We start from the raw sequence: 21,099 nt of genomic DNA on the forward strand, positions 1-21,099 counted from the left end.
GCTGGAGCTCAATAAATGCTTACCTCAAGGCCACGGTTGTGGTAGAGTTTCTCAAGGCGAGTTGAGCAGAGTGGTGCCAGAAGGAGCAGGGCTTTGTGGGGGAACCTGGTTATACCGCTGTGCGTGGATTTCCCGGAGAGATGCCTAGTGGCCCCTGCCATCCCAGCATTTCTGGGGTCCCCAGGCTCCCCAGCTCCTGAGTACAGGTGTGAGCAGAGCCATGCATCGATTTGCGGTTTGTAGAAACAAACCCAGGTTTGTCCTGGAGGCTGTGGTGAGCGAGGCACTTGGCGTTGGGCACAGAACGTAGGGGGGTGTCCAAAAATTCTGTCATCGAGGTAGGACAGAGAGAGACAGAGCATGAACGGGGGAGGGGCAGAGAGAGAGGGAGACACAGAATCGGAAACAGGCTCCAGGCTCTGAGCCATCAGCCCAGAGCCCGACGCGGGGCTCGAACTCACTGACCGCGAGATCGTGACCTGGCTGAAGTCGGACGCTTAACCGACTGCGCCACCCAGGCGCCCCAAAGTATCACATTTTTTTTTTAATTTTTTTTTTCAACGTTTATTTATTTTTCGGACAGAGAGAGACAGAGCATGAACAGGGGAGGGGCAGAGAAAGAGGGAGACACAGAATCGGAAACAGGCTCCAGGCTCTGAGCCATCAGCCCAGAGCCCGACGCGGGGCTCGAACTCACGGACCGCGAGATCGTGACCTGGCTGAAGTCGGACGCTCAACCGACTGCGCCACCCAGGCGCCCCAAGGTAGAGAACATTTTAATGCAAATAAAAAAAAATCGAAACCAATGGGTGAGCCTTGAAAGCACATGCCATGCTGTTCCGTTTACAGTTGACCCTTGGCCAGTACAGGTTTCAAATACATGGCCCACTTTATACATGGATTTTTAAAAATATGTATAAATATAGGACAGTACCGTAAATGTATTTTCTCTTCTTTATGATTTTCTTCATGACACTTTCTTTGCTCCAGCTTATTTTAGTGTAAGAATATGGCTTAGAGTACCTGTAACACACAAAATATACGTTGATGGACTGTTGATGTTATGGGTAAGGCTCCTGGTCAACAGCAGGCTATTAAGTTTGGGGCAGGGGCGGTCAAACGTTGTTTGCAGATTTTCAGATGCATGGGGGGTCGGCCCCCCAGCCCCCATGTCGTTCGAGGGTTGACTGTATATGAAATGTTCAGAAGAGGCAAATCCATAGAAAGAGAGTAGATCCCATGGTTGCCATGGGTGGGGGAGATAAGGGATTGGGGCGATAGCTAACAGTTGGGGTCTCTCTTTGAGATGATGAAAACATTCCAAGGTGGACCGTGGGCTTGGTTGCATAACTAACCTTCTCTCAGTGAAGCCTCCGTCTCTGTGAATCCTCACAGCGGTCTTGCTCAGAAGAATTCTTGGGCCCATTTTACAGATGAGGAAACTGAGGCCCAGAGACAGGAGAGGGCACTGCTAGGGGTGTAGAGCCGAGGCAGGTGCACACCTGGGGTCTCTGCACTGCCGGTGGCTGAGACGCAGAGCTCGTTCAGCTTCCCCGCGGGGCCTCGTGTTCCGGGTCTGGGGCCACAGTCACCCCGACTCTGGTCCCCGGTGTCCTCTACTTCAGACTTGAGCCAAGGTCACCTGCTGGCATGTGATGCCCAGCGTGGGCGGAGGCCATGTTTCTTTGTAATAGTTGTATCGCCTCCTACTTTTATTTTTTAAATTTATTTTATTTTATTACTATTTTTTTTGTTTATTTTTGAGAGAGAGAGAGAGGCTGGAGGAGGAGTAGAGTGAGAGAGACAGAGGATCTGAAGCAGGCTCTGCATTGACAGCAGAGAGCCTGACGTGGGGCTCGAACTCACGAACCGCGAGATCATGATCTGAGCCGAAACCAAGAGTCTGTGCTTAACCGACTGAGCCACCCAGCCACCCCTCCTACTTTTATTTTTTTATGTAAAATCAAAACACCCAAGCCGCGCTCGGGACTATGCCATCAAGTCCGAACCCCTCCCGAGGTGGGAGTGCAGCTTTGGAGGCCCCCCTAGTGGCCCGGGAGTCTGGATGGGAACCAATGACATCTTTATTGAGTCTGATTTAATATTTCCTCCAGGTGTCCTTGTAGGTGACAGATCCAGGCAGCTGGGCCGTGGTCACCAATAGGAGCCACACATACCTTTATGTTGTATTTCAGCGGCTATAGACATCTCTTGTCATCGCTGCGTGCACGTTGTATTTGTTGTAGGGCCTGCTTCTAGATCTCTGTTCTTTTCTTTTCTTTTCTCTTCTTTTCTTTTTTCTTTTCTTTTCTTTTCTCTTTTTCTTTCTCTTTGTTTTTCATTCATTTTTTCTTTCATTCTTTCATTTTTTCATTTTTCGTTCGTTCTTTTGTTCTTTCGTTCGTTCTTTCTTCATTTGGTTTTAAATGTTTGATTTATTTTTGAGAGAGTGCAAGTGGGGGAGGGGCAGAGACAGAGGGACAGAGGATCTAAGTGGACTCTGCTAACAGCAGGCAGCCCGATGTGGGGCTTCAGCTTACAGACCGGGAGATCGTGGTCTGAGCCAAAGTCGGACACTCAACCGACTGAGCCACCCAGGTGCCCCTTACTGTTTTTGATAAATGAGCACAGCGGTCACTTTATCAGAGCCTTTGTTTGTTTTTTGGTAATCGTGTCCTTGGCCAGATTTTACTATAACTGGTGTCCTTGTGATCCTTGTATTTGATTCTATTTAAAACCTGGGCACCTGGAAAAAAAATAAATAAATAAATAAAACCTGGGCACCTGGGATGCTGTCGGTTGAGCGTCCGACTCTTGATTTTGGCTCAGGTCATGATCTCGCAGTTTGTGGGTTCGAGCCCCACGTGGGGCTCTGCGCTGACAGTGCGGAGCCTGCTTGGGATTCTCTCTCCCTCTCTCTCTGCCCCCGCACCCCCAGAATAAATGAGTAAACGTTAATAAAAACCCGCTCTTCTCTGAAGGGGTCCGTCGATGTCACAGTCGAAGGGGTCTGTGGCACAGAGCAGGTGGAAGGACCAGCGCGTCGCGGGGCTGCATCCTGACGCTGCCCTGCACCGCCGGGTGAGCGCCTGGCCTGGGTGGGCACCTTGCATGCGAATCCAGGGCCCTAAGTAGCATTTCCTCCAGCAGCAGGGTCGAGGGGAGAGGCGCTTAGTAAAAGGCAGCTCGCGGAGCCTCGTCATGTAACTTCTGAATCAGAGTGTTTGGGTGTGGGACCCAGGGGTGTGCTGCACAGGGGTTTGGGAACCGAGTTGAGGGGGGAAATCACAGGGATACAGTCATAGGGCCCTGTCCCGAGTGCTTTGTGCCCTTCATTTGTTTAGTCTCACAACTCCATTAGCAGACCCACTTTACAGATGAGGAAACTGAGGCACAAAGAAGTTAGGTAATACCTCCCTCTCCTACCCCCTCAAGGGCTGCATTAATAATGGACTCCTGCTCCAGTGCTCATTTCCTCCCCTCTGGCAGCTTCTTGGCAGAGGAATGGAGACGGGGCCTCGGGCATGCCTGCGTGCGTGTGTGTGTGTGTGTACCCACGAATGTGTGGCCAGTGCAAGGTCCCTTGGGCCTCTCCTGTTTGCATTGTTTACCAGGCAGGGCCCCCCATACCGTGTTTCCCCTGAGCAGGAAGTCCAGAACCAGGGGCCGTGCCAGAGGAGTGGGGAAGGCTGGGAAGGACCTGGGTTCCAGTTCAGGCACAGTTACCATCTGTGTGACCTTGGGCTAGGCACCTCACCTCTCTGAGCCTCACCTTACCCCCTCTGTAAAACGGGGCTGGTAACAGCGTCTATCCCCTCGGTTGTTGGTCAGGCAGAGTGTCCAGGAAAGCACCAGACACACACAGAAGCTTCTCCCCCTGAGTCTTTATTTACTTGGCGACAGACCAGATACCAGAGGATTCTGTGCACGTGCTTCTTCATTTTTTTTTTAATGGACTATTTGCTCCCCTGAATTTTACGTTTTCCTCTCACCCACCAAAGGCTGGCCACCTGAGGCCTCCCCCGAAGGTGGGGGGGGCCAGGACCAGAATATACACCAGCTCCCGCTGGGGCTCACTGCATTCGCGCGTCCTGGGCTCGTCCCAGCCCTGCTGGGCGCGTGTGCTGCCCGTACCGTAACCTTGCCGTGCAGGCCAGGGGGTTGGCACACTGTGGCCCGCGGGACAAATCTAGCTCAGTGCCTGGTTTTGTACATCAGAGCACAGCCACACGCCTTCCTTGCTGTGTTGTCTGGAGTTGCTCTCGTGAATGGCGTAGCTGCGTCTGAGACCGTCTGACCCACGTGGCCAAGGTCGTTGGCTTCCCGGCCCTTCACAGAGGCGATTTGCCGATCCCACCTCGCCGGGCCACTCGTTTTCTCAGATCTTTGTCCACGTGCTGTGAGGACAGTACTCATAATATTAAACGCGCCTAGTTTTGCGTATTGACTCTGTGCCTGGCTTGGTAGAAGTTACGTCCAGTTCCTCAAGACTCTCTTTGGTCTGGGTGTTATTCCCATTTGTCAGGTGGGAACACCGAGGCTCAGAGAGCCACACCGGAGTGACCCAGGACACCCAGCCGCTGACCGGGGGAGCCGGGATATGACCCGCGGCCTCCCCAGTTCCCATCCCCATCTTGTGCCTTAACAGAGGGCTGAACTGGGCCTCTGAGGGGGAGGCCAGACCGCATGTGGGAGCCCTTCTTTGGTCACTTTGGGTAAAAACATCCAAAGATTTGTGTTTTCCTCCTGGCTCCCCTGCTTAGCAGCTGTGTGGCCTTGGGCAGGTGACACCACCTCTCTGAGCTCCAGTAAACAGGTGGTTAATAAGGGAGGGTCAAAAGAAATAATGGGGGTGGCCAGACAGTGAGGACAAAGTTCAGTAATGTGTGTAAAACCCTTAGCTTAGTACCTGGCATACAGTAAGTGCTTAATAAGTAAGAGCTAATACTTTTATTTTTTAATTTTTTTTCTTTTTTTTAATGTTTATTTATTTTTTAGACAGAGAGAGAGCACGAGTAGGGGAGAGGCAGAGAGAGGGGGAGACACAGAATCCAAAGCAGGCTCCAGGCTCCAAGCTGTCAGCACAGAGCCCGACGCGGGCTTCGAACTCATGAACTACCAGATCATAACCTGAGCCAAAGTCAGACACTCAACTGACTGAGCCACCCAGGCACCCCAAGACCTAATGCTTTTAAAGCAGCACGCCAGCCTACCGTCTCTTCTTCCCTTTTTAAGCCCTGAGAATGCTTTCTATGCTCAAGCCTGGTCCAGAGCCCCAGAATTCATTCTGTTTCCTCTTCCTCTTGCCCCGTTGGACTCTGGCTGGCTTGTCTCGGGAGTGGGTCTCCGGAGGTCTCTGATCGCCAGGGGCCCTACCCCAGAGATCACCTGTCTCCTGTCTCCCCAGCTTTGCCAGGGAAGGGTTGGGGCTCGGGGTGGTGAGGTCAGCGGGGTAGGTAGTAGCCATGGTAATGGAATGTTTGGAAGCTGGTTCCCACCGGGAAAGTTTGCAGGGCCGGTGGCTGAGCCCGGGCACAGGGGTGCCAGGCACCCCTCCAAGGCCACTCTGTAAGTCCGGCGACCTGCCTCCCCGGCCTGGGGAACCTGTTGATCTGCTGAGCTTGGAGGAACCCTGCTGAGTTAGAAAGTTCAAATGAGTTCGACCCCAGATTGGTGTGGTCTCCGTGTAAATGTCCTCTCCCTCTGTGACACCATATGGCGTATCTCCCGGTCCCTGCTGTGGGCATTTCCTTCCGAGCATGTGTCACAGGCGTCATGATCCCACACACTGGTCTCCTTGCTCCCCACCAGGATGTGAGCTCTATGCGGGCAGGGGTCTCTGTCTGCTGCCCTTGATGTGTCCCAGCGTCTGATCAGTGCCTGGCGATAGTAGGTGCTCAATAAACATTTGTGGAATGAATGAATGTGGGTCTAAAGGGGTCTGGAAGACCGAACAGCCCTCTCCCTGCCCCTCCCTTCCAGCGGTCATTCAGGGAAACCCTTGGGCCAGTGCAGAGAGAGAGCAGAGTCCCTTCTGCCCTCCCCGGCTGCCACTGACCATGTGACATTGATGCCAGGGATCTAGGGACATAACCAGATTTGGAAACTGACTTTTCTTCTTACTAAACTGTGTGGTTTCTGCAAACCACTTCAACTCTCCCGAGTTTCAATCTCCTCAGCCTATCAAATGGGGATAAAAGGCCCCACCTTAGAAGGTTCTCCTGCAGCTGAATCGAGAAAGCGAAAGCCAGCCTGTGAACAGCTCCACCTTCTAACTGATTTACAGCTCCCCCCACCCCTACGAGGCGAGATCCTCGTTCACACTGGCTACATTTCAAGTGTCCAGGTGCCCCCCCCCCCGCCGGGAGCCTCCTTTCAGGTATTGCTGTCATCCCCATTTTAAAGATGCAGAAACTGAGGTTCGGAGAGGGTGAGTGACTTGGCAAGGCCACACAGCCAGTAGCTGGTGGAGCCGGGATCTGAGCCCAAGCAGTCTGGCCCCCTACTATACCTGGCATATGATTAAAAACACACTAGTCGCTTTATTATTTTATTACACAGAAAGACTGTGACAGTGTGTCTTGGGGAGAAAACTTATCACCAAGCACTACTCCTGTTGGCATCTTGAGTCGACGTATTTCCTTCTTGTCTTTTTTCTTCTTCTGGGGTTTGTGTTTGCCGTTCGGTTCGGCCGATTTGGCGGTTTTGCTTTTTGGCATAATTATGCACACGCCGCACCTGCGTGGGACTCTGTCATCCCTAAGCTGCAGAACCGGGGTGCCCCCTTGCCACCCTACCCTGCCATTGGGCTGTTGTAAGGACGAATTGAGGTGAGGCACGGAATGCCCTCGGTTTGGTGCCTGGCGCACAGTGGTGCTTAATAAATGCTGATGTTCCTCCCAGAAGGAAAGGAGGCTTCATGTCCACACACTCCACAACCTCCTCCCGTGTACCTCATTTTTCTTCCAAGTCAGCGCTGTCCGGTAGAACCTTCTGCAAATAAGGGGAATGTTCCAGAGCAAGGGTCCACGAACTTGTTCTATAAGTATCCACATATTAACCATTTCAGGTTTTGCTGAGTGTGTAAGGTGGGTTTTGCTGCCTCTCCTTTTCCCCGCGGCCCCTCCCCCTCCTCTTTCCCTTAAAAAAAAAAAAAGTGCAAGCTATTCTTAAGGGCTGAAGGTTGGATTTGGTCCGTGGTTCACTGACCCCATCCTAGATCTCTACTGTCCAGCACGGTAGCCACTGGCACCACACGACTGCTGGGCACTTGAAATACGGCCGGTGCACACAAGAAGCTGAATTTAACATTTTCTTTCGTTTTCCTTAACTTCCTTTTCTGAAATTTATTTATTTTATTCTTTTAATGCTTATTTTTATTTTTGAGAGAGAGAGAGAGAGAGAGAGACAGAGCGAGAGCAGGGTTAAGGGGGAGAGAGAGAGAAGGAATAAATGAATCCAAGCAGGCTCCAGGCTTCGAGCCATCAGCACAGAGCCCGATGCGGGGCCCGAACTCACGAGCCGCGAGACCATGACCTGAGCCGAAGTCGGACGCTTAACCAACTGAGCCACTGAGGTGCTCCCACCACTTTCTTTTGGTTTTTTAATTTTTTTCATTTTACTTAATTTAAATTTAAATGCCTTCCGAGGGGTCCGTGCCCCACACTGGACTGCAGCTGTAAATAATGGGAGTCTGGGGCAGCTCTCATCCCCAGCAGGCCTCTCTGAGCACTGTGGCATTTCAAGGGCCACCCGAGGGCACCTGGGCCCCAGCCATCTCGACTCTGGAAGAGCTTCAAGTGCCCCGTCCCTAATTGTTTTTATTTGTTCCAAGAGGCAGGTCTCTGTTGTTGGCCACCCATCCCCCAGGAGGCTCAGAGGCAGGGTGTGTGTGTGTGTGTGTGTGTGTGTGTGTGTGCGCGCGCGTGTGGCTGGTCGCTGTGGTTACATCTGGATACCCTTCTCCAGCTGTGTTTACGAGTTCTCATCAGCCTGCTTTTTCCAGGACAGGCACAAACTACAGAGGCGAGGAGTAAGCGAGGAGAAAGGGAGAGAGGACAGAGAGACGCGGTAACAGTCTACACCCAGATAATTTCCAACACAACACAGATACAGTAATAGCTAAAGGTTTCTGAGCACTCACCGTAAATAGGCCATCGTGGGCTTTCAGCAGACAACAACCTATTTTACAGAACAGGAGAACTGAGGCTCCGAGGAACGGTGATTTATGGAGTCAGGGAGCCGTCCGGCTTCAGGGCTGTGTTCCTAACCACTCCCGCCTCCTGGAAAGGGACCAGGAGCTCCCCGGACTCCGTGTGTAAGTCTGTGGAATAATTTCCCTCGTGAGCCTCAGTCATCCCACCGGTAACATGGGGGAAGGTGAGAATCAGACTAAAACTCCTCACCCTGCCCCCAAATGGTAAGGACACAGCATGACAAGTACACCTGGAGCCCCTTGGTTCCACATTAGCCCGGCTTCCTGCCAGACCCCATCCTATCCATGGCCCCGTTCCTTTACCGCCGTGGTTAAGATCTGGGCACCCAAGGCTCATGGATCTGGATGGGATCTGGTTCCCGTGGTCCCCTGGGTGAGTTGCTCTTCCTCTTGAGGTCTTTTTCCTTTCTCAAAAATTGGGATTGGGATGCCAGGGTGGCTCAGTCAGTTAAGCGTCTGACTCTTGATTTCAGCTCAGGGCATGATCTCAAGGTTTGTGAGATCAAGCCCTGTGTTGGGCTCAGTGCTGATGTCGCAGAGCCTGCTTGGGATTCTCTCTCTCTGTCTCTCTCTGCCCCCCCTCCCCCACACACTTGCATTCTCTCTCTCTCCAAGGAAATAAGCATTTAGAAAAATAATAACAATTAAGAGAAAATTGGGATCATCACACTCTCCTTGTAGGGGGACTAAATGATACAAGGTCCTCACATAGTAGGCATTGGGTCAGTATTATGTGGCAGTGGCAGTGGCAGGATGCTGTCCTACTCTGAGGGCGTCTTATTTATCATAGGCTAGGTATGCGGTGCCCTTTTGGAGTTGGGCAGTGCACAGCCTGTTCAACCGTACCCAGCAGCCCCAGATGGTGATTAGTGATGTAATGGTGGTAGTTGTTGCTTATCCTTATGTTTACTTTTCCTGATGTCCAATGTCCTTGGGCCAAGAGGAAGGGAGAACCCTGGTTCGCAGACACCCGACAGCTCCCTAAGGCGGCAGCACCTGAACCCAGATTCTCAGCTCATACCTCTCTGCCTGAACAGTAAGCCAGTTCGTTCCCTGTAGGACCAGGCGAGTTCAGACCCCAGCTGTTACATCTTGGGCTCAGATGGCCTCCCCCTGCACTCCAACTTGCCCCCCCAGAAAACTTCCCCCCCAAATCACCGCCGGATGCCCCTGGGGAGCCTGGCACCCTCCTCTGCCCCTCTGAGGGGGCCGGGCCCCCTCCACAGCACCCACCCCTAACGCGGCATCTCCTTTGCCTCTGCAGGGGACAGCCAGCGAGCAGTCTCCGTGAGCGGCCACAAGGGCTAGAGCCCAGAGATGACAGTGCCCGGGGGAGGTAAGTGCCTCCAGAAGTCCCCCCGCCCCCGCCCCGCCCGAGCCCTAGAGCTACTCCACTCCCCCGACTTCCATTATGGGGCAGCCAGACTCCCCTGGCCGGTGTTCTCTCTGTTAGAAATGCAGCACTGGGTCCCAGCAGCATGTCGGGGACAGTCCTCTGCTATTTTTCATGTCTTAGAAAGACGATTCTCCTATAATAGGAGAAGGCTGGATCCCACAGCGGGCAGGGGATTTGGCTGGCATCGCTGAGCAGATTCGAGGCACGGCCAGAATCCAAAGCCCTCTGTGTCCCATCTGACTAGCGTTTCTGGTGCGCTTGCTCATCTCAGCACCTCGCACAGAGTCTCCCCGAATCTCAGGATAGCTCCCTGAGGAAGGGTTATTATTACCCTTCCCTTTCTTTGAGGGGAAAACAGAGGCTCAGAGAGGTGAAGTCCCTTGTCTCAGCTGGCAAGCAGCAGAGGCAGGATTTGAACCCAGGGCTTTAAGAAGCCACGTCTGAGTCTCGTACCCACCGTCCTCACTGCCAGGATGCTGGGACACTGCCCTTGGTGGGGTCCAGCGGGATAGTGGGGGGTAGAAGACTGGCCCGAATCCCCGGGCTGGGTGCTCTGGCCCCTGCAGAATGGGGTCCTTGACCGTAGATGGCCAGGAAGTTGCCTTTGGTTTTGTGGGTCCCTGGCTGTCCTTTTTACCACATTGCCCTACTTTTTCTTTTCAAGGCACCCCTTAGGCTTTGCTTTCTCCTGCTTAGGCCTGACCTGTCTGCTTTGAGCTGTTTTCTTCTGGCGACAGAGAGGGGCCTGTCACTGTGTCCTGTCTGAGGACAGTGAACAGCTTGCCTCAGCCTGGTCAGATGCAGGCCTGTCTCTGGCCACACGACCCTAGGCCAGTGGCTTCTTCTCTCTGAGCTGCTGAGGGCGAGGCGTCCCTCCCCCAGGGGTGATAGAGGTGATCCCATTAAATGCTGCTAATGCATAGTAAAAGTTTTAGCTGAGCATGTGCGTCATAAATGTAAGAACCCAAAATTCGTGTGCTTTGGTTTAAACTGAACAGGAATGATCAATAGTAACCAAAACTGGTGTGTTGGTAACATTTTTCTTATTCTGTCCATTCTTCTAGTCCTTTCCCCCTGACATTTAGTATCCAAGTCACTTTCTGACCCCAAATATACACTAGAGAATACACACACACACACACACACACACACACACACGGGCACAGACACTGTACTTACCCTTTCTGGAAACAGCTTCCCCAAAGCTTACCCCTTTTCTTCCTTTCTGTGCGTCTCCCATCACCTTCTGGTCCATTCTCTCGTTGCCCACCAAGTGTCAGGAGGAAAGGGTGATTGCTCTAATTTAAACTAAAGTGTGATGGACTGGTCCCCAGGAGCACAGACACTGACATAATAACAGAATTCTAGTCTCAAGTCGAAGAGGAGAATTTCAGTGAGCACTTGAACAAGTTGATAGGTCCTGGGAGGGATTTCCAAGTGGCTTTCTGTCCTGCCCAGCCTGCCTTCTCCCTGAAAGGAGCCCTGGCATTAGATTTCCCCATCCCCGACCCTGAATTCGGGGCACCAGTGAACCCCCGCCATTGTCAGCAGCATATGATAAGCACAGTTTCCTGGGGAGAGGGTCCCCAGCTATTTTCTGATGTCCACGGCGGCCAGTGACCCCAGGCTGAGATTCATCTTTGCTTTCTTAGTTGCTTCTAGAATCCTCTCAGCGTTTGAGGTCAGTGCACCCCACCCCTCTTTGCAGCTGAGGAAACTGTGGTTTAGATGGGGGAAGTGACTCTCCCAAAGCCACACAGCCAGGAAATGCTGAAGCTCTCGACAGCTTGGACCCCGGGGCCGAGATTGTGCATTCCCTCCGTTCTGATATTTACGTCCCGCTTGCTACAGCCCGTGGTGGGGATGCAGGCTGGGTCGGTCCTTCGGTGGTTCCGGCTGAAGCTCGCATCCATCAAGGAACCTGCCTGTGGCCTTTGCACTGGGCATTCCCTTTGCCAGAACACCCTCCTCTCTCTTTCCTACCTGGCTGTTTGAAAACCACCTGTGCACTGTTCAGAACTTGGCTCTGGGGCTGCCTCCTATAGGAAGTCTTCCCTCACCTCCTCGGGTAGAAGCTGTCACCCCCTCCTCCCAGGTGTGGGGCCACCCTCTCCCATCTGGGGATCTTTGCATTCTCTGTTCCCTCTGCCTGGGTCAGTCCTCCATGCATCTTCACATGGCCAGCTTCATCCAGGACTCCGCTTGGATGCCACCTTCCCCGAGGGGCCCTCCCTGCCCTCCCTCCTCCTTCCCCTCCTCGATCCCCCTTACAGGGGAAGCCCTTTTCACTGGGTGCCTATAGCTTGTGTGCTATCGCTCCCCCGCCCAGCTGTCTTACCCACTTTCCTGTCCCCAGCACTGAGCACGGTGCCCGGCACCTTTTTTGTACTTAATACCCATTCGCCGAATGAAGACTGAGGGAGTGAGTAGTGATTCCAGAAGAAGCCCAGAACAGGACAGCATATTCCACACCATCTCCTGAAAAGCATCTCTCACCAAGGCGGTGTGGTCCTTCAGAGCAGGCATTAGAGCTGGCTGGCCCGGGCCAGAATGCTGGGCACCTGTGATCAGCCTCTCCATTTCTTGGTTTCCTTCTGTTTTTTCTTATTTTAGGGGGGGGCGGGGAACACAAGGGAGCAAGGGGCAGAGAGAGAGAAGGGCGGGGGGGGGGGGAGAGAGAGAATCCCCTGAGGGGCAGAGAGAAGGAGAGAGAGAGAGAGAAGCGGGGCTCACCCAAAGTGGGGCTCAGGCTTACCCAAAGCGGGACGTCTGTTCACCCGAAGCAGGGCTCAAGCTTACCTGATGTGGGACTCGAACTCACGAACTGTGAGATCGTGAACTGAGCCGAGGTCAGATGCTAAGGCACCCAGGTGCCCTCGGTTTCCTTCTGTTTCTACGGCCGTCATGTCACAGCACTTGGAACCTTGTCCTGCTCAGTCAACCAAGGCACATCCCCCAAATACTTACGAAGCACCTGCTAGGCACCAGGCTCTGTGCTGGACTCTGGAGAGCCCTCCGTGAACAGGACACACAGAAACCTTGTCCTTGCAAAGTGGGTGTGCTGCTGAATTTGGACATCCCAGGGCATTATTATTTTCCATACTTTAGTAGTCAACTGAAAAATAATTCTTACGGGGCACCTGGGCAGCTCAATCGGTTAAGCATCCAGCTTCCGCTCAGGTCATGATCTTGCGGTCCGTGAGCTCGAGCCCGGCGTGGGGCTCTGTGCTGACAGCTCAGAGCCCAGAGCCTGCTTCAGATTCTGTGTCTCCCTCTCTCTCCGCCCCTCCCCCCCCCGTCTCTCTCTCTCTCAAAAATAAATAAACGTTAACATTTTTTTTTTTTTTAAATAATTGTTATTCTCCCTCTGTCGGATGAGGAATACGATCGCAGCGTGTTTGGCTAGGGCCGGCAGCCCCCCCAGGCCTGCCTGACTCCTGCCTCCCTCTCTCTCCCCAGATGCGAGTCCCGCCCGCCCTCCGCTGACCTGGCGCTAAGGCCCACCCGCCACCCCGGGCCCAGCATGCGCCTGTCGGTGCGGAGGGCGCTGCTGGCGGCCAGCTGCGCCCTGGCCCTGGTGCTGGCGGTCCAGGTGGGGCAGCAGGTGCTGGAGTGCCGCGCGGTGCTGGGGGGCCCGCGGGGGCCCCGGCGGGCCATGCGGCCGGAGCAGGAGGACCTGGTGATGGTGGGCGCGGACCGCGTGGAGTACCGCTACGGCAAGGCCATGCCGCTCATCTTCGTGGGCGGCGTGCCCCGCAGCGGCACCACGCTGATGCGCGCCATGCTGGACGCCCACCCCGAGGTGCGCTGCGGCGAGGAGACGCGCATCATCCCCCGCGTGCTGGCCATGCGCCAGGCCTGGTCCAAGTCGGGCCGCGAGAAGCTGCGGCTGGACGAGGCGGGCGTGACGGACGAGGTGCTGGACGCCGCCATGCAGGCCTTCATCCTGGAGGTGATCGCCAAGCACGGGGAGCCGGCGCGCGTGCTGTGCAACAAGGACCCCTTCACGCTCAAGTCCTCCGTCTACCTGTCGCGCCTGTTCCCCAACTCCAAGTTCCTGCTGATGGTGCGCGACGGCCGCGCGTCGGTGCACTCCATGATCACGCGCAAGGTCACGATCGCCGGCTTCGACCTCAGCAGCTACCGCGACTGCCTCACCAAGTGGAACAAGGCCATCGAGGTGATGTACGCCCAGTGCATGGAGGTGGGCAAGGACAAGTGCCTGCCCGTGTACTACGAGCAGCTGGTGCTGCACCCCAGGCGCTCCCTCAAGCTCATCCTGGACTTCCTGGGCATTGCCTGGAGCGACGCTGTTTTGCACCACGAGGACCTCATTGGCAAGCCGGGCGGCGTGTCCCTGTCCAAGTGAGTGGAGCCCTCGCCCTGCGTCCACCGCCCCCTGGCCCGAGTCAGAGGCAGTGGGTGGGCAGAGTGCCGCTGTCTCTCTGAGCCTCAGCTTCAGCACCCGCAGAAGCGGGGCACTCGCTCTTGCCCTGTTTCTGAGCCATCCAGCAGATGTGAATGTGCTTTGCAGTAAGTCGTAGCGGGCGAAGGTTACATTCAGAACGCGGATCTGGAACCAGGTTGTCTGGGTTCCGATCCCGGCTCAGCCACCGCCTGTGTGCCGCTGGATGAGTGACTCAGCCTCTCTGTGCCCCCATTTCCTTACCTGTAGCGCAGGGATCTAATCGAGCAGCCTTCTAGCTACCTGGGAGCATCGAATAGGTCAAGACACGTTAGGTGCGATTATTCCTATTATTATTGTCACCATGGTAGCACAGAGACCGCTTTTATCGGCCCGCTCATTATCCTCACCCTCATGACCACGTAATGCGTGCCTGAGGTGTAGTAAGCACTGAGTTAAGCCCCCAACACACGTTATTCCTTTAATTCCCAACCTGAGGACAGGAGAACAGCTCTTATACCCATTTGACAGGCGGAGAAACTGAGTCGCAGCGAGACGTTACCTGAGGCCACACAGCTGGCGAAGGGTAGTGCCAGGATTTGAACCCAGGTCTGCTGGACTCCAGGGTGTGTGCTCGCAAGCTCTCCACACCCCTCCTCCTTCTCCCCTTCCTCTCCGCCTTCCTCCTTTGGGGAGGCCGTCCCTCTCCTGAGACCCAGAGCGCTTGAACAACGCAGGATCAGAGGGTGCCGTCTGTCTGTCTCCATCCCGATCTGGCCCAAGCATCCCTAAGAGGCCAGTGAGAGAGCAGTCCTTCCTGGGACAGCGCCACCTCCTTTCCCTCATGGCTGGGCCCTGTCAGACCCCATCCCCAAGAGCTCTTGAGCCCCAAGCAGAGCTGGGGACAACTCTCCCGGCAGTGACGTGCCCACGTGCCCGGTACCCCAGCCAGTCATTGCTGGGTCTGGGATCTTTGTAAATTAGCCAAAAAATCAGATAACTTAAGGAATATATCTTTACTGTCAGAGATTGAGACGATTCCCCCGGGGTAAGGAACAAGAACCCAAAATCCCACCATCCAGATTTTGATCTGTGACCTACTGGTCCTTTGTCAGGGGCTGTTGATAAAACCGGAGTCCTCCTGAAACAGGAACATGTTTCCCTGTAACCTTTCTTCGCTTTGTGTATGGGACCACCTGCCCGCCGGGCCCCAGCATGCCACCGTGACGTCATTTTGGACGGCTGTGTAATATTCTACCCCGCGGAGAACAGCATTCTGTCTGATGCCCCATATTTTGGAACACATTGGTTCTTTTTTTTTTTAATGTTTATTTATTTTTGAGAGAAAGAGAGCGCACGCAGGGGAGGAGGGGCAGATGGAGACAGGATTTCAAGTGGGCTCCGTGCCAACAGCAGCGAGCCCGATGCAGGGGCTCCCACGAACCGTGAGATCGTGACCTGAGCCGAAGTCGGATACTTAACCGACCGAACCACTCAGGCGCCCCGGGACACGTTGATTCTTTACTCAGATCAAGCATGTGTCCCATTCATGTTCTGGGATGCACCTGTGTCACTTCTGTCTCATAAAATCCTGGAAGTCCAAGGTCGTGGCAGAGGCCACGCATGTAGTTGAGACCTTAGACACAGGGGGCCGAGTTGAGATTTCCCTCCTGGTCCGCACGCTCCAAACCCTTGCTCTTACCACCCGTCCCCACCCTCCCCAGCCTCCCCGCTCTCCTCACTCCTGGTCCCACCTTCCTTTTGCCATATCTTTTTGGGTTTTGGTCTTCTTCCCAATTTCTCTCTTCATTGGGATGGAAGCACCTGGAGACAGGGCCTGGATCCTGGGAGTGCCCCACCCTCCGCCGTACAAGGCCCTCAGACAGCGACCGGTAGGGTCCTTGTGATTCAGACAGTGCGAGAAGCCCGTCCTAGGGGCGAGCGAGGACGCACGTCCCAGGTGGTGGTGGTTCCACGGTGACCGCAGAAGTGATAGCAACCTAAGTGGCCACCGTTAGGGGCTGGAAAAATACGCTCTGGAGGGATGCCACACAGCTGGAGAAATGGAGGAGGTGTTGGGCGCGAAACGAGGTTATCAGCTGATATAGACAGCGTATTATTGCTGTTTTAAAATTGCAGACCAACCATAGGTATTCTGTGGATGTGTGTGTGTGTGTGTGTGTGTGTGAGAGAGAGAGAGAGAGAGAGAGAGAGAGAGAAAGCTAGTGCTTACTGAGACCCTACAGTGTGCCATAGCCTCGTCTGTCATTAACTCATTTACTCCCCAGGACAGCCCAGTGAGGTGGGCACGATCATTATTCCCATCGATAGATGAGGAAACGGAGGCTCAGAGAGGTGAAGTAACCCCCCCCAAAGCCACGCAGCCAGTGTCGGTACAGCTGGCGTTTGAAACCAGGCGGCCCGGCCCCCGAGTCTGCCCTTGGCCACTCTCCCATTGAAAGCACAGAAGACAGTATTGAGCGGGTGGACCCCCAAATGCTAAGATTAGGTTTCGGTAGGGAGCTGATAGGCTGGGAGGGGGCGGTCCGTGTTTTATAATTATTTCTCCAGAACGAAATACCCATCTTAGTCACAGAAATAAAACGTTATTTTTAAAAAGTTGGAGACATCAAGGGAGCAGGATTTTAAGTGCTCACCGCCTTCCGCTGTCTTCCAGTTTCCAGTTTCTGGCCACAGAGGCTCTTATCGTACAGAGGAGGGCTGAGGAGGGCAAGTGACTTGCCCGCAGCCTCACAGCCGAGGCAGGCACAGGTCACCCGGGTGCCATCTGCGTCTTCCTGTGCCCCCTGCGGCCTGTTTTTTCTCCCCAGGATCGAGCGATCCACAGACCAGGTCATCAAGCCCGTGAACCTTGAAGCGCTCTCCAAGTGGACCGGCCACATCCCTGGGGACGTGGTGAGGGACATGGCCCAGATCGCCCCCATGCTGGCGCGGCTCGGCTATGACCCCTACGCAAACCCACCCAACTACGGCAACCCCGACCCCATCGTGGTCAACAACACCCACCGGGTGAGTGCGTGTGCTCGCGCGGAGATGTGCTCCCGGCCTGGAGCGGGGGTGGTTGTATCTGTATGACGGCCGTTTCCGTTTTTGCTTGGGCCACAGGGAAGCTCAAATCCAACTGCTGGCCTTTCTACCAGCAGTTCCATATGTCCTAATTTCATCCTATTTCTCTGTTCTCTTTTACCCTCTCTCCCCCCATTTCCCTGGCTATTTGTCTGTTTAGAAAGTACTTCAAGTCTTTGTTGAGGCTGAATACAAATAAACTCTTGGTCACTTTATTGCCCCCTTAAATTTTTTTTTAATGTTTTTATTTATTTTTGAGACAGAGAGAGAGCATGAGAGGGGGAGGGACAGAGAGAGAGGGAGACACAGAATCCGAAGCAGGCTCCAGGCTCCGAGCCGTCAGTACAGAGCCCAACGTGGGGCTCGAACTCACGGACTGTGAGATCATGACCTGAGCTGAAGTCGGATGCTTAACTGACTGAGCCACCCAGGCGCCCCTGCCCCCTTAAATTTTAATGTTGATTTCTCAGACAGATGGGAGCTTGGGGCAGTTGGAATTACTCTTTAAGCTCTCCTTGGTTAAGGTGGTCAAGGGAAATGACTTTACTAGATGTTTCTGAAGCATTAAAGTCAGGTAATCCTGGGGAAAGGAACAGTTAGCAAGTCCATCCTTGACTGTCACAGCTTCTAGTTTACTTTGGGTGCTGTATGATGACTTCCTTGGAGGCACGAAGTTAGGGACAGTATTTGAGCATGGGGCCCGTGCCTGGGGACACGCGAGCTCCTAGCTCCTACGCCAGTAAGACCTGGAGTCTATTTTATTTTTTTTTTAAATGTTTACTAACTTTTGAGAGAGAGCACGAGCAGAGCAGGGGAGGGACAGAGAGAGAGGGAGACAGAATCCGAAGCAGGCTCCAGCCTCTGAGCCGTTAGCACAGAGCCCGACGTGGGGCTCGAACCCACGAACCGAGAGTTCATGACCCGAGCCGAGGTCAGACGCTCAAGTGACTGAGCCACCCAGGTGCCCCAAGAGTCCAGCTACGCTCAGCATTTCCAAACACGTGCTGAATAGAAAACAAAACAAAAAATATCTTTAAGTTTATTTCTTTATTTTGAGAGAGAGAACCAGAGAGGGGGACAGAGGATCTGAGGCGGGGCTCTGTGCTGAGAGCAGTGAGCCCGACGCAGGGCTCGAACTCTCAAACTGCAAGGTCATGACCTGAGCCGTAGGCAGACGCTTAACCAACTGAGTCACCCAGGGCCCCTCACATGCTGATTTTAGGAAGTGAACAGTTCTTGTGTTGAACGGCAAAGGGAGAAAGTCCCATTTCTCCCTCTTCCCCTTTAATTGTTCAGTGACCGGAGGAGAAAGACCCCATTTGGTGCTAACAAGGCTTTCACACGTCTCTGACACATGCAGGCTCTGCCCTCGGGGAAGCGGGAAGGGTAGCGGGAAGGGTAGCGGGTCTCAGCACGTCCTCTCCCCCTTGACACCTATTGATTTTGCAAACATCTCTTTGTGGAAATACCCAGAGGTCCACTTCCATGATGCTCAGACTGCATCTGACAGTGTGACTATTCACAACCTCCATGTGGTCCATTTTTTTTTCCATTATTTTTATTCTAAGCCTTTGCTATTTATTATTCTTATGCTTTCATAAAGTAGTCTTTAAGCTGTACTTAATGTGTTTCATACACTTTTCTGTACCTAGGCTATCTTATTGTATAATGTATTGCATATGTTTTCATATGATGAGAAAACAATTAGATTAAAAAGAAGAAACGGCGGCTGGGAGCATGATCTTGAACTCCAGCACCCAGGGTGCTTCTCAGAGGCAGTAGCTGGACCAGGATGAGGACCTCATTGACAGAGGGCTCTCCTGACTCTGTGTTCTTAGCCAGGGGCCCCATGGAAACTTCTCTGAAGCCTCTTTAAAGGGTGAAGGCCCCTGGGGCGCCTGGGTGGCTCAGTCATTTAAGCATCTGACTTCGACTGGCAGTCGTGATCTTGTGGTTTGTGGGTTCGGGCCCGGAGTCGGGCTCTGTTCTGACAGCTCGGAGCCTGGAGCCTGCTTCAGATTCCGTGTCTCCCTCTCTCTCTACCCCTCCCCCCACCTCTCTCTCTCTCAAAAATAAGCAAACATCAAAAAAAAAGAAAAAAAAAACATTAAAAGGCAAAGGCCCCTGATTTGTTCCAGAATGCAGGTCGGAAGCTCCCAGAATAAGGCTTGACCTTGTGTATCTTCTAAAAAATTCTGAAGAGGAAGACCAACTCTTTGAAGCTCTGTTGTTTGTTTGTTTGTTTGTTTGTTTGTTTAAAACGGAAGCTGCTCCTGGTTTTCTTCCAAAGAGGTTTCTTCCCAGGGGTTGCCAGACGCTTGTTTAGTCTTCCTGGTAGTTTTGCTGTCACTGCAAAGATACGTTCCCTCACTGAAAACTGTGTGTGTGTGTGTGTGTGTGTGTGTGTGTGTGTGTGTGTGTGTATTTCTATGCGGACACTGTGTGTTCCTGTAACAGATCCTGGGGTGCAGGACACTTGGGCACTGGAAGGACCCCAGTGCTAATGAAATTGTCTCTGCCTCCACTGTCCATTACAGCCTCTAGCCGTTAACCTTGTGTGGCCACTGAAATGTGCCTAGTGAAATCTGGTCCAATTTGCTGTTAAGTGTTAAACACGTATCTGATTTTGAAGTCCAGGTACGGAGAACAGTATGTGAAGTTTGTCATTAATCATTTTTATATTAATTACTTGTCGAAGAGTGAATATTTTAGATATATCAGGTTAAATAAAAGATCTAACGAAAATTAGTTCACTTGATTTACTTTTTTTTTTTTGGTCACTTTGTTTTTTTAATATATATATTTTTAAGGTTTACTTATTTTTGAGAGAGAGAGACAGAGTGCGAGTATGGGAGGGGCCGAGAGAGAGGGAGACACAGAATCTGAAGCAGGCTCCAGGCTGTGAGCTGTCAGCACAGAGCCCTATGTGGGGCTCGAACTCATAGGCCACAAGATCATGACCTGAGCCTAAGTTGGCTGCTAACTGACTGAGCCACCCAGGCACCCCTTGGTCACTTTGTTTTTAATGTGACTACTAAAAAATTAGAAGTACATAGTTGGTTCATCCTATATTCTATTGGACGATACTGGTCTATATGATGGCTTATATATGGAGAAGTTATGGAAAGGCCTAGAATTTTCTTTGCCCTATGTGCTGTGCCTGGAACACTCTTCCTTCAGAGCTCGGCTTGGCTGGTTTTCTTTGTCATTGAAGGTTCAGCTTAAAGGTCAGTTGTTCTGAGAAGTCCTTTGTGACCATCTGCGCAAAAGAAGCCTCTTGGTCACTCCTGATCACATCCCTTTGTCTTATTTTTTTTTACTGTACTTCTCATGGTTTGATATGTTCTTGTTTATTTGTGTTTATTACTTACGGATCATCTAGCGCCTCCTCTAGAATGGTGGCTGCAGGAGAAAAGGAATTTTAATTGTCTGGTTAATTTTGTACCTCCAGAGCTTAGAATGATGCTTAGAAATAAGAGGAGGTCAATAAATGTTTGTTGGATGGATGGATGGATGGATGGGATGGGTGGATGGATGGATGGATGGCTAGCTGGGAAAGAGGATGGATAGGTGGATGGGTGCAAGGGTAGGTGGATGGGAGGGTGGATGGGTGGGTGGGTGGATGGATGGATGGATGGATGGATGAAAAGATAGGTGGATGGATGGGAGAGTGGATGGATGGATGGGTAGTTGAATGGGTGGATGGATGGCTGGGAAGGACGATGGATAGGTGGATGGGTGGATGGGTGGGTGGGTGGGTGGATGGATGGATGGATGGATGGATGATGAATGGGTAGATGAGTGGCTTGATGGGTGGATGGATAGGAGAGTGGGTGGATGGGTACATGGGTGGGTGCAAGGGTAGGTGGATGGGAGGGTGGATGGGTGGATGGATGGATGGATGGATGGATGAAAAGATAGGTGGATGGATGGGAGAGTGGATGGATGGGTGGATGGATGGATGGATGGATGATGAATGGGTAGATGAGTGGTTGG

General features: G+C 52.9%; 1 protein-coding gene across 5 annotated transcripts in view; it reads left to right on the top strand.

Annotated features, from left to right (window-relative positions):
* The window catches only part of TPST2 (tyrosylprotein sulfotransferase 2), a 53,092-nt gene that overhangs the window by 26,082 nt on the left and 5,911 nt on the right, over window positions 1–21,099 (top strand). For 4 of the 5 annotated variants that reach the window (XM_047087909.1, XM_047087911.1, XM_047087910.1 and 1 more), the window contains 3 exons: window positions 9,480–9,551; window positions 13,071–13,976; window positions 16,848–17,046. In XM_047087909.1, coding sequence (XP_046943865.1) covers window positions 13,135–13,976; window positions 16,848–17,046 — 1,041 coding nt within the window. In that variant the 5' untranslated portion in view covers window positions 9,480–9,551; window positions 13,071–13,134. Of the gene's footprint in view, window positions 1–730; window positions 765–9,479; window positions 9,552–13,070; window positions 13,977–16,847; window positions 17,047–21,099 lie in introns of those variants that run through there. The other variant, XM_047087912.1, reaches the window with a different exon arrangement.

Source organism: Lynx rufus, unplaced genomic scaffold (assembly GCF_022079265.1).
Source record: "Lynx rufus isolate CCGP_SWC_20201006 ecotype Redwood Valley unplaced genomic scaffold, mLynRuf1.p SCAF_24, whole genome shotgun sequence".
NCBI lineage: Eukaryota > Metazoa > Chordata > Mammalia > Carnivora > Felidae > Lynx > Lynx rufus.